Source organism: Salmo salar, chromosome ssa03 (genome assembly GCF_905237065.1).
Source record: "Salmo salar chromosome ssa03, Ssal_v3.1, whole genome shotgun sequence".
Lineage (NCBI taxonomy): Eukaryota > Metazoa > Chordata > Actinopteri > Salmoniformes > Salmonidae > Salmo > Salmo salar.
Window position 1 is genome coordinate 9736178 of NC_059444.1, and position 12742 is coordinate 9748919.

General features: G+C 45.4%; 1 protein-coding gene across 1 annotated transcript; it reads right to left on the reverse strand.

The window, feature by feature from the left end:
* On the reverse strand, positions 1–5107 carry si:ch211-252f13.5 (uncharacterized). The gene is made up of 5 exons (XM_014189191.2): positions 4142–5107; positions 3352–3557; positions 2671–2991; positions 2509–2575; positions 1–2318 (listed from the first exon to the last, which is right to left on the reverse strand). The coding sequence occupies exons 1-5, from the start codon at positions 4794–4796 to the stop codon at positions 748–750; spliced, it is 2820 nt and encodes a 939-aa protein (XP_014044666.1). The 5' UTR covers positions 4797–5107; the 3' UTR covers positions 1–747.
* Between the last annotated feature and the right edge of the window lie 7635 nt (positions 5108–12742).

Consider the following 12742-nt stretch of genomic DNA (forward strand, 5'->3'; position numbering starts at 1 on the left):
TCAGTGTTTTCTGTTTTAATATTTACAAAGTATGTATTACGGCATTAAAGACTGGCACTTTGGCTGGTGGCATAATTGCTAGTCTTAGAACTCTAAATAGTGGTTGTAGGAAGTCACTACAGGACTCTGTATAATTCTAAACCCGTGCTAATGCACACTTCTTTGTGACTGGTCTAACACGAGTGGACCTCCACACGAGTGTACAAACCCTTTCTTGGTCTCCTGAAAATGGTCATTAACTAAGGCATGCAGCGGACACTCACATTTAGAAAATGGCGGCTAACCTGAAACATATGTTCTTAACACACTTCAGAGTAAAACCAGCCCTGCAAAATTATCCTTGATGAAAGCAAAAGAATTTTAAGTATCTTCTATAAAGCTCTGGCGTCAATGCAGTAACTCAATTATATACTGTAAATACAAGACATACAAAATATGCGCCCAGCAAATGTCAACATGAAAGAAGGTTCATACCAAGAATTGTTGAATAACAATGCTAATTCTAGCATCCTTATAATATCAAAATACAGTATAGAATATGCATAAAATACCATAAAGCTTAAATATTCTCTCTGCCACCCACCAAAACCAACCTTTGGTGTATTTTAAGTAAGGGTACTTTTTATACATGATGTAAACCATGCTAAAATTGGCCAATTTTGTTGATCAAAGGCTAATTGAAGAAGTAAAACATTCGGTAAACCCTGCTTTAGGTGAGCTAGTTATTGTTAGTTTAGTGTTTCTAGACTAGTGATATGCTGCCACCCACAGTATGGAGACGCCGCTCCCCGCCTGATGACTGATCTGATTGATGCGTCCTCGTACGCAGTCCAATGTGACAAAAACTGCCGTGCCATTGTGGACCTGGAAGGAGGCCCGCAGCCCCACACTTGCCCATCCACTGCCCTCTGGCATCTGGCCCCCGAATTGCTGGGCCAGGGGCACTGGCTTGCCCTCCTCCCCAGCCCCCTCGCCTCTATGTCGGAGCAGGGTGATTTTAACCGGGTTGCAGGAGTGGATCAGCTTCAGGTCCAGTGCTAAGCTGGCTGTCCCGCTCTCCGTGAAGACAAACTCGCGTCCTTGTTCAGAGCGACCCTTCCCTGGAAGCCCGACCTGCACCTGCGGCATGTGGGGGCTCACCTGGCGGAAATACAGGGGCTTGTTGCGCACCGCTCCGGAGGGCAAGCCTGTGCGTGCCACGGAGGCAGAGAGGGCGGAGGAGATGGCAGTCGGGACCCACACCAGACTGAGGGCGCTGATGCCGGAATCGTCACCGAAGTAGCGAATGTTGCACTGCCCCGGGGAGAGGATCTCAAAGCCCAGAGTATCGCCGGGGTCGACCCTGGTGGCAGCCGATAGGGTGATGGACGTGTCGCGGTAGTGGACACCAGTCTTATATGTTCGAGCCAGCTCCATGCTGCTCCCATTGTGGTTGATGTAGGCCAGCAGGTGAAAGCCTTCCGTCACGCACGTCTGGCCCATGGAGTAGAGCGCCTGTTGGAACACAAAGCGCACTGTGCCGCTTTCAGTGAAGCGCACTCCACGCCCATCGTGAGTCAGCCCCACAACGTACGGGTCAGAGGTGGACGTGGTTTTGAAGGCGGGCCGGTAGTTGGTGTGGTAGTGCGCCGATGACACTGCCTGCGCCGTCATGGCAACGGCCCCGGTGTCGTGGGACAGCCAGAAGAGACTGAGAGGTGCCACAGATGGGTCATGGAGGTGCAGGCCATCACTTGTGTGGTTGCAATGGTGGCTGGCACTCCTGAGGAGCAGGGAGAGCATACTTCCTGGAGCAACTTCTGCCACCCCACTGACACTGGCACTCTGGAGCGACTTTACTTCCCGCTGCTCCACCCTGACCCCACTAAGGTCCCGCCCCTCGGCCAGGTCACTGGTGTTAAGCTGCAGACACACCTGGACGAAACTGCGACATCCATGGCTCAGGGCCAAGTTCTCGTCTGCCCACACAAGGCCGTGCTGTCGTAGCACCAGATGGCCGTCTTCGGTGGCCAGCAGATTGCTGTCGCCCCGCCCCTGGATATGGAGCTGCAGGTTGGGGAAGGCGTGACCAGGGGCGTGGCTCTTGGCAGGAGGCAGGGTCACATCCCCAGCCCAGGACAGGGACAGCCTGCTGCTGTCAGTGGAGGAGGGGGTGGAGCAGACGGTGTCACTCGTGAAGGTGCAGGGTGTGGCCACTTGCTCCACCTCACACTCCTGACAGGCCTGACACTCCTCCATCTCCGAGTTGTAGAAGTAGGCATGTCCACACAAGCCTGTGCTAGCCTCTCTGTCAGACAAGCCGTGGCACCTGAATCCACCTGGTTCACATAGAAACAGTGGAGGACAGAAGTTAACCCTCTCACACACATACACAAGTAGTATATTTCTAACTATAGAGTGAGTGGATGAGGAATTGTTATATGTAGCATATTTTTAAAAACTCTTTGAGAATAGGTTAACACTGATACAGTAAGGAGTTTTTCACCAAACAGTTTAAACCCTTCTTACCTGGAGTGTTTAGACATTTCTTCTGTTCTGCACACAGGTTTGCTACTTCAAGGCATTCATCTCTGTCCTGTAAATATATAAATAATGATTCATAAAACATAAAACTCCTGAATGGGTGTGTTTGTGCATCTACATTTAGAATATTCAAGCTTATAGCCTCACCTGGCATATCCTGTCAGAATGGATGGAGCACTGGGACACCAGGAAGAAGCCCGCTGGACAGATGGTGCACCTCTCACATTGCGGCCGACCTGTCCTGAAGTCGCAGTACTCCTCCGCTCCACAGGAGCCGCAGGCCAATACGGGGAGGTCTACATCCATCACTCTGGCCTCCATGTCCACCTTGTGCACAGCGTAGGCCTGGGTGTGGTGGGCCCTGGCCTGGCCCCTGAGGGCCACCATGTGGCTCTCTAGCTCCTCCTGCATGCCCTGGAAGGACATCTGCTTGACATTCTCTAGGAGTAGGCCATACTGGGCCTTGACCTGAGATGAGATCAAACACACATTTACTGAAAGAAGGTTCAGGATGGAAACTTTCAATAATGTTGACGTGTTTCGGAGCAAGCTCCTTCATCAGAACAAGCTCCTTCATCAGAGACCTGCAATAACAGTTTTGTTTGTTTGTTTTATTGGGTGGTTTTAGGTAGACTTTATTAAAGGTTTATTGACCAAAATGTTGCTCAAAAGTAATTAATTAAACCTTCCAGTGGTCTATTATTATAAACACAGCAGATGTTATGTGTCATATTGAAGTTGCCGGGCAACAGCAAAGCTTTGCATCATGTCTATTAAAGCTTCCCTCCAGCAAAGGGAAACCACAATGTTTCAGACGTGGTTCCAGACCTGGTCCATCTGTTGGCTCAGTCTGCTCTGCTCCTCCAGGATCTCTCTCTGCTGGCTGACCAGCGTCCCCTGCTGTTGGCTCAGTCTGCTCTGCAGCTCCCTGATCTCTTCCTGCTGGCCCTTCAGCGCCTCCACCAGCTTCTCCTGGCCCTTGGCCAGACGCAGCTGCAGCACCAAGGTGTCCTCCGAGGGCACCTCATTGTTGCCTGTGTTGGAGGGAGGACAGGGTAGCTAGGGATACATGTGTTCACCCACATGCACAAATACTCACCACATTGATCATTTACATAGTGAAATAATTTTTGGGGGGGTTATATTCGAACGGCATACAGAAATACCTTTCAGACTGAATTATTAAACTCAATTGTTCTGAGGTTGCAGTGATAAATTGGTGATAAATCCTGCTAGACTTATATATTCTAGGAAACTATACACTGTTGTTTAATACCTTTATTCTCTATTTTACCTAATTTTTATTGCAAGTGTTAAATTAACTCTAATTGTGTTACATTTAACACTTCAAAAAGTATAAATTATCCCACACTACAGCTATCTTTATAATGTTTTCACAGAGTTTCTGTACCTCCGTAAATAGTTTAGTTACACTGGCCAACTGGTAATTGTTGCATTCACTCAGAGTACATTTCAACTCTCATTTCAGTGTAAACTGAAATTATATATTTTTCTACTAACATTAATTGCTAGCTAAACTATTAATTACTTTGGGAGCATGATCTTTTTAAAAATGAATTGTAGATAAATCTGTATGTCAGACGGTCACATGCTAAACCTGGTTTGATGTCGCATGTCAACTGTATTCCCAGAGGCGATGAACCACGTTCTGATCCAAACTCCGGAATTTCTCCAAGAAATTGCGCCGCTCTATCATGAACCAGGGGGGGCTGCTGCCCTCTAAGGTCTTCGCCACCATCAGTGACACAGCTGTTGCCAATGCACGGTTGAGGCTTCGGCTTGGGTCGCATCCTGAGTGGCAGTTTACATTCAATCCCTTTGCATTCCCGGGGGACACTCTCAGTTCTCGTTGTTCGCGGCTGGGAAGCTTGACAATTCCCTCCTTTGCACCCGGGGTGGTACACCTCCGCTGTAATGGACCTTGGGTTCTCTTTCTGCATGTCGCTTGTGGCCGTGCCACCACGATGTGGTTGAATGATAGTGTATGGTACCTGTGCACTTCTGGTCTGAGGGTTAGTATGGGCATCCTGGTAAAGGGGCTTAACAAACGCTTGCCTGTCTTGCATTACGGGGTTTAAGTGTTGGGGTGCTGCGTCCGTTCGCCGCTGGCAATGCGCCCCTGTACAAGGTCTGGTCCAGTCCTCTGAGCTGAAACAGTGTGTCCCCCTGCATATCTCTGCCACACTCTCGGTTGTGCTGACCAACAATGTCAAGCAGAGCAGAAACAATGGAGTTATGATAGTCATTTTCATATTATCCACGATGTAGAAGAAGAGTTATTTAGCCAACGTAGAATTGTGCCTATTTTGTTGTGCATCCCATCAGGTGCTTTTACGCATTCCGGAATCCAGAGGAATAAGCTGCCTGGTTCACTTCGCGTTTAAATCCTCGTTAGCGTTTCCCCACGAAGGAAAGAGTGCTTTCAGATCATCCACACCTTCTCAATTAATGTAGCCTTTTGGAGTGAGTGAAACCTTTTCAAATGAATCAACTGCCAGCCTTTCTCTCCCTGAGTGGATATGGTATGTACTGATCCTTCTAGCCGATCTGAAGATGTCTAGGCAACATGTGGCATTTCGTGCACTTAATTGGCAACAGGTTTCCTTTCCGTCTTAAATTAACCCATAGCTTTCCCGGACATACCACGGTGCCGAGTCACCCATTTCTATTGATGCTATGCATGTGGTAGATATTTCAAATACTTCATCTACATATTTTTCTCAGACTTCAAGGGAATCGGATGGTTCATCTATCATGCATTGCTCACTCCCTGGGGACAAATTATGGGTCTGTGTTAAAAATATCTTTTTTTTTTCTCTCCAGTAATTGGAAATAGTCACCATACATTGCATTGTAATGTCAAATTCACAATGCCAAGAGGTACGAAAAAAAGTGACAACAGAATGTTATCTCATGCTTACATGGTTATGTATCCCAGCTGTGCCCAGGGGCAGACTGGGACAAAAATTCAGCATAAACACACAAAAAATGTATAGTTACACACACACACAGGCAGTACACTATAGTACAGCGTTTCTCAACTTTTACTGTACCAGTGACGGTGAAACACTCCTTTTTTAACCAGCTCTTTTTAACCAGCTTATGTTTAAGACAAATACAACATGTAAAAGCACCACTGGAGATACAATTCAACACTAACAGGGCCTCTGTTTCCTTCCTGTTGCAGAGAAGATGCGAGCGTCTGCATCTTCTCTGCTGTCGCTCTGTCTGTCTGTGCTTCTCCTCGTTCTCGTCTGTCTGTCTGTCTGTCTGTCTGTCTGTCTGTCTGTCTGTCTGTCTGTCTGTCTGTCTGTCTGTCTGTGCTTCTCCTCGTTCTCTTCTGTTGTCACTCTGTCTGTCTCACTCCTAAGTGTTAATTGCTATAAAATATAGAGCCAACATATACTGAACAAAAATATAAGCGCAACACGCAACAATTTAAACGATTTTACTGAGTTACAGTTCATATAAGAAATCAGTCCATTGAAAAAAATGAATTAGGCCCTAATCTATGGTTTTCACATGACTGGGAATACAGATATGCAACAACAACAAAAAGTATCTGTGGGGCGTAGATCAGAAAATCAGTCAGTATCTGGTGTAACCACCAGCACTTAATTTGAGCCGGATCCTGCCAGAACAGGATCTGACACCTCTCCGTTTTGGACTGTTTTGTTCTGGAACCTATTTGGCCGGATCCGGTACTTCTCCTGGCATGAAAAATAATTGTCACTTTTTGCAATCAAAGTTAATTCAAGTTGCCTCTTCCTTAATTGTCCTGCCACAGAGGATACATAGCTTATTAAAAATAACCTAGCTGTGGAGTGTAGCCCAATAAATAGGCATAGCCTATAGTCGGGAACGAGCTGTAAATCTCCGTCAACATACAGCATGCAGACAAAACTGGCCTTTCGCAATATTTCAAATAGTCTACAATCGCGGGAAAACACAGGTTGCAAATTGCTCCCGCTGAAAAGAGAAGACTATAATCTGTCAGCTGCAGGCTACCAAAATATTTGATAATCTTCCAAATATTGTCTAAAAAGTTAAACGAGAGAGAGAGGCTTTTGGCACGAGCCCATATGACATCACCAGCTAGTGAGCTGCGCATCATTGGGTGAGTCAGTGAAACTGGAAAGCATTTTAAGGACTATAATTTCCTTCTTATATTGTAGCATACAATATGTCTCCACACACCTAGGCCTGGGCTATTGATGGATTCAAGACAAGGTCGTTTTCACTGATCTCAGATTCTCAGTGTCAAAGTAGCCTGACATTTTGTCCCTTGTGCGGTATTATGGTGCTTTCAAGACAACTGGGAACTCAGGGGAAAAAAGAGGTTGTATCATGACGTCAGTGATCTTCAGGTCAGAAAGTCTGCGCGCTAGAAAGAGGCCAGAGTTCCCCACTTGGAATTCCGAGTTGGACGACCATTCAAAACTAATTTTCCCAGTCAGTGCTAGTTTTTTTCCCCAACTTCCCAGTTGTTTTAGACACACTGAAGTCAGAAGTCAGATTTCCCAGCTCCGTGTTCCCTGTTGTTTTGGACACAGCATTAAAAAAGATTATGCCAAAGTCTCCAGTCATGTAAAATTACGTATAATTGTATAATATGCGTTTATAAAAGGACATTCATTTCCCGGCCCCTAGGCCACAAAGACTGTTTTTCCATGTGTGCAACTTCCAGAGGTGTGGACTAGAGTCACATGACTTGGACTCGAGTCAGACTCGAGTCACAAATATGATGACTTGGAAATCGACTTTGACTGTAACACCAATGACTCGTGACTCAACTTGGACTTGAGCCTTTTGACTCGAACTGACTTGATACCCTCCCCAAGCCGAAATATAAAAAATGATGCTATTAAAAAAGTGTGCAGTGCATCAACTCTTCCTTTAACGGATTACAGTTTGAATCTGACAGTAGCCAATCAAATGTGCCAGCTGAGAAAAAGTTGCACGTGGCAGTGCAGAGGAATGTCGGCGGGTGAATTCAGATGGAGCCCTTGGAAAGATGATACCCAAAATTATTATTTTCGGATATAAAGACTACGCTCTATCAACAAAAAACGGATTGCAACTTGCAAAACATGCGTGAAGAAAATGACAGACGGAGGTGCAACAACTTCCAACTTTGTTCGACATTTGAAGCTGCACAAAGAAGAGTAAGTCGTGGCTATTATAGCCGACAGCTATATCATTCATAACTTTGCCAGTGTAGCATGTTGGCTAACGTAACATTAAATCAATGAGCCTCCACACAGTCAGTCAGTGCGGAAACGTGATCATTGCACCCAAGATTGAGCTACAACTGGCTAGGCAGTTGGTAGCCTAAATCCTGCCTCATGTTACTGCTGTTCCTAAAGCCATTGACATACGTTAGCCTACTGTAACCACACACACAGTGTGTGTTAAGGTTGGGCGATTGTGTACAAGCCTACATTGCCAGATTGCGCCCGATAGCGATCCTCGATAGTCGATCGCTATTGGGGGGGTCTTTCTTATGGCTACCCATGTATTTCCATGGAAATATAACGTTTATTTGGAAAGTAATAAATATGTTTTTAAAAGCATTCATGATTTGCGTAAATGTAATATACTAACTATTACTCTTGTTAAAAATATGAAATGGTATTACATTTGGTGAAGAGCACATTATGACTTGTTTAGGACTCGAAACTTAAAGTTTAGGACTTGAGACTTGACTTGAGACTTGACGGTCTTGACTTGAGACTTGACTCTGACTTGCCTGTCTTGACTTGCGACTTGACTTGGGACTTGAGTGCTAAGACTTGAGACTTACTTGTGACTTGTAAAACAATGACTTGGTCCCACCTCTGGCAACTTTTGTAAGTGCCTCTACTCTACTGCTCTGCCACTACGCAAATGTGATGATATGCATGCACACTTTATTATAAAGGAGATTTTTGTTCTCATGCGTTCCGTTACCTCAGACCACCATCTGCCTCATGCAGTGTGACACATCTCCTTTGCATAGAGTTGATCAGGCTGTTGATTGTGGCCTGTGGAATGTTGTCCCACTCCTCTTCAATGGCTGTGCGAATTTGCTTTATATTGGTGGGAACTGGAACACGCTGTCGTACACATCGATCCAGAACAACCCAAACATGCTCAATGGGTGAAATGTCTAGTGAGTATGCAGGTCATGGAAGAACTGGGACATTTTCAGCTTCCAGGAATTGTGTACAGATCCTCGCAACATGATCATGTGGAAACATGAGGTGAAGGCAGCAGATGAATGGCACGACAATGGGCGTCAAGATCTCTTCACTGTATCTCTGTGCATTCAAATTGCCATCGATAAAATGTGATTTTGTTCAATGTCCGTAGATTATGCCTGCCCATACCATAACCCCACCATGGGGCACTTTGTTCACAACGTTGACATCAGTAAACCGCTTGCCCACCTGACACCATACAGTAAATATGGTCTGCAGTTGTGGGGCTGGTTGGACGTACCACCAAATTCTCAAAAACGACATGCGAGGTGGCTTATGGTAGAGAAATAAACATTCAATTCTCTGGCAACATGTCACGCCCTGACCATAGAGAGCCCTTGCTTCTCTATGGTGTAGTAGGTCAGGGCGTGACTAGGGGGTAGTCTACTATTTCTATGTTGTGTTCTAGTTTATATTTTTTATGTTGGTGTTTTGTATGATTCCCAATTAGACGCAGCTGGTAATCGTTGTCTCTAATTGGGGATCATATTTAAGTAGCTATTGTTCCCACCTGTGTTTGTGGGATATTATTTTGTGTTTGTGCCTGTGCACCACGTAGTCACATTTAGTTGTTTGTTTATTAGATTTTATTATTTTTTTCTTGACGTTTCACTGTGGAATAAAGATGTGGAACTTTACACACGCTGCGCCTTGGTCCCGTTCTTACGACAACCGTGACACAACAGCTCTGGTGGACATTCCTGCAGTCAGCATGCCTGTGTCATTGTGTTGTGTGACAAAACTGCACATTTTAGAGTGGCCTTTTATTGTCCCCAGCACAAGGTGCACCGGTGTAATGATCATGCTGTTTAATCAGCTTCTTGATATGCCACACCTATCAGGTGGAGGGGTTATCTTGGCAAATAAGAAATGCTCACTAACAGGGATGTAAATAAATTTGTGCACAACATTTGAGAGAAATAAACAATTTGTGCATATTGAACATTTCTGGGATCTTTTATTTCAGCTCATGAAACATGGGACCCTTTACATGTTGCGATTATATTTTTGTTCAGTGAATAAAGGAACTGGCAGTACATCTGTATAGAGACAACTATATGAAGATGGTGCCGAAGAACATGGCTGACGTTTTACATTCTCCCAACCAATTGTGCTATTTTGTTGTTTTTTTGCATTTTGTGTAACTTATTTTTTAACTTATTGTGTACACAATGTTGCTGCTACCATCTCTTATGACCAAAAAAAACTTCTGGACATCAGAAAAGCGATACTCACCTCGGACTGGAAGAAACTTTTTCCTTTAACAAGTCCGACGAGAAGGATATCCTGCTTTCACTGGAACAGGCCCAGATCCACCCCTTTTGCGTGAAGAAAAGATGCCGGAAAAGAGGCTGCAAATCGGACACCCTTCTGAGAATCCGGAGGCAAGTGAGTAAACTCTCATTGCCTTCCATTCTTCTTGCTAACGTGCAATCATTGGAAAATAAAATTGATGATCTACGATTAAGATTATCCTACCAACGGGACATTAAAAACTGTAACATCTTATGTTTCACCGAGACGTGGCTGAACGAAGATACGGACAATATAGAGCTAGTGGGATTTTTCATGCACCGGCAGAACAGAGACGTTACCTCTGGTAAGACGAGGGGTGGGGGTGTGTCTTTTTGTCAATAAAAGCTGGTGTGCAATGTCTAATATTAAAGAAGTCTCGAGGTATTGCTCGCCTGAGGTAGAGTACCTTATGATAAGCTGTAGACCACACTATCTATCAAGAGAGTTCTCATCTGTATTATTCGTAGCCGTCTATTTACCACCACAAAGCGAAGCTGGCACTAAGACCGCTCTCAACCAACTCTATAAGGCCATAAACAAAGAAGAAAATTCTCACCCAGAAGCGGCGCTCCTAGTGGCCGGGGACTTTAATGCAGGAAAACTTAAATCAGTTCTACCAAATTTTTACCAGCATGTCACATGTGTAACCAGGGAAAAACAAATCCTAGACCAACTTTACTCCACACACAGAGATGCATATAAAGCTCTCCCCCGCCCTCCATTTGGCAAATCTGACCATAATTCTATCCTCCTGATTCCTTCTTACAAGCAAAAACTAAAGCAGGAAGTACCAGTGACTCACTCAATACGGAAGTGGTCAGATGGGATTCATCCAATGGCATTGAGGAATACACCATCTCAGTCATCGGCTTCATCAATAAGTGCATCGATGACGTCATCCCCACAATGACTGTACGTACATATCCCAACCAGAAGTCATGGATTACAGGCAACATCCGCATCGAGCTAGGCTAGAGCTGCCACTTTCAAAGAGCGGGAGACTAATCCGGACGCTTTTAAGAAATCTCACATCAACAGCATCCTCCTAGACCCACTCCAATTCACATACCGCCCCAACAGATCCACAGATGACTCAATCGCACTCCACACCACCCTTTCTCACCTGGACAAAAGGAACACCTATGTGAGAATGCTGTTCATTGACTACAGCTCAGCTTTCAACACCATAGTTCCCACGAAGCTCATCACTATGCTAAGGACTCTGGGACTAAACACCTCCCTCTTCAATTGGATCTTAGACTTCCTGACGGTCGCCCCCAGGTGGTAAGAGTAGGCAACAACAAGTCTGCCACGCTGATCCTTAACACTGGGGCCCCTCAGGGGTGTGTACTTAGTCCCCTCCTGTATTCCCTGTTCACCCACGATTGAGTGGCCAAACACGACTCCAACACCATCATTAAGTTTGCTGACAACACAACAGTGATAGGCCTGATCACCGACAACAATGAGACGGCGTATAGGGAGGAGGTCAGAGAACTGGCAGTGTGGTGCCAGGACAACAACCTCTCCCTCAGTGTGAGCAAGACTAAGGAGCTGATCGTGGACTACAGGAAAAGGCAGACCGAACAGGCCCCCATTAACATCAACGGGGCTGTAGTGGAGCGGGTCAAGCGTTTCAAGTTCCTTGGTGTCCACATCACCAACAAACTATCATGGTCCAAACATACCAAGACAGTGGTGAAACTTTTTTCCCCCTCAGGAGACTGAAAAGATTTGGCATGGGTCCCCAGATCCTCAAAAGGTTCTACAGCTGCACCATCGAGAGCATCCTGACCGGTTGCATATCCGCCTGGTATGGCAACTGACTGTAAGGCACTACAGAGGGTAGTGCTAACGGCCCAGTACATCACTGGGGCCAAGCTTCCTGCCATCCAGGACCAATATAATAGGCGGTGTCAGAGAAAAGCCCATAAAATTGTCAGAGACTCCAGTCACCCAAGTTATAGACTATTTTCTCTGCTATCACACGGCAAGTGGTACCGGAGCGCCAAGTATATGACCAAAAGGCTCCTCAACAGCTTCTAGGACTGCTGAACAATTCATAAAATCGCCACCGGACAATTTACATTGACTGACCCCCTCCCCCCCTACCTTTTGTACACTGCTGCTACTCGCTGTTTGTTTGTTACTAGTCACTTCGCCCCCACCTACATGTACAGATTACCTCAACTAGCCTGTACCCCTCCACACTGACTCGGTACCGGTGCCCCCTGTATATAGCCTCATTATTGTTATTCTTATTATGTTTCTTTTTATTATTACTTTTTATTTTACTCTACTTCGTACATTTTTTTCTTCTTGAACTTCACTGTTGGTTAAGGGCTTGTAAGTAAGCATTTCACGGTAAAGTCTACACTTGTTGTAGACTTGCATGTGACAAATAAAGTTTGATTTGAACATATTAAGGAACTGGCAGTACATCTGTGTCTCTTTGTTTTCTTCATACCTCCACTGCACTCACCTCTGAGGTGTCTTTGCTAAGCCTAGCATCCTTTCTCACTGCACTGAGACCAGAAGACCAGGGGACAACACTGCCTGTGCTGGGCCCAGCTACATCCTAGGGTAACATTTTACAAATCACCATTTATTAATCATTACTCCCACATTTGTAAATGTTAGTGAGCTAGTTATTCACACATATG

Bases quoted from the DNA above. Each gene is read 5' to 3' on its own strand.
- si:ch211-252f13.5 (XM_014189191.2), bottom strand. From the start codon at position 4,796: ATGAAAATGACTATCATAACTCCATTGTTTCTGCTCTGCTTGACATTG. The intron at 3,558-4,141 runs GTTTAGCATGTG...CCTCCAACACAG, and splicing joins GACATGCGACATCAAACCAG to GCAACAATGAGGTGCCCTCG. The intron at 2,992-3,351 runs GTCTGGAACCAC...ATCTCATCTCAG, and splicing joins TGAGCCAACAGATGGACCAG to GTCAAGGCCCAGTATGGCCT.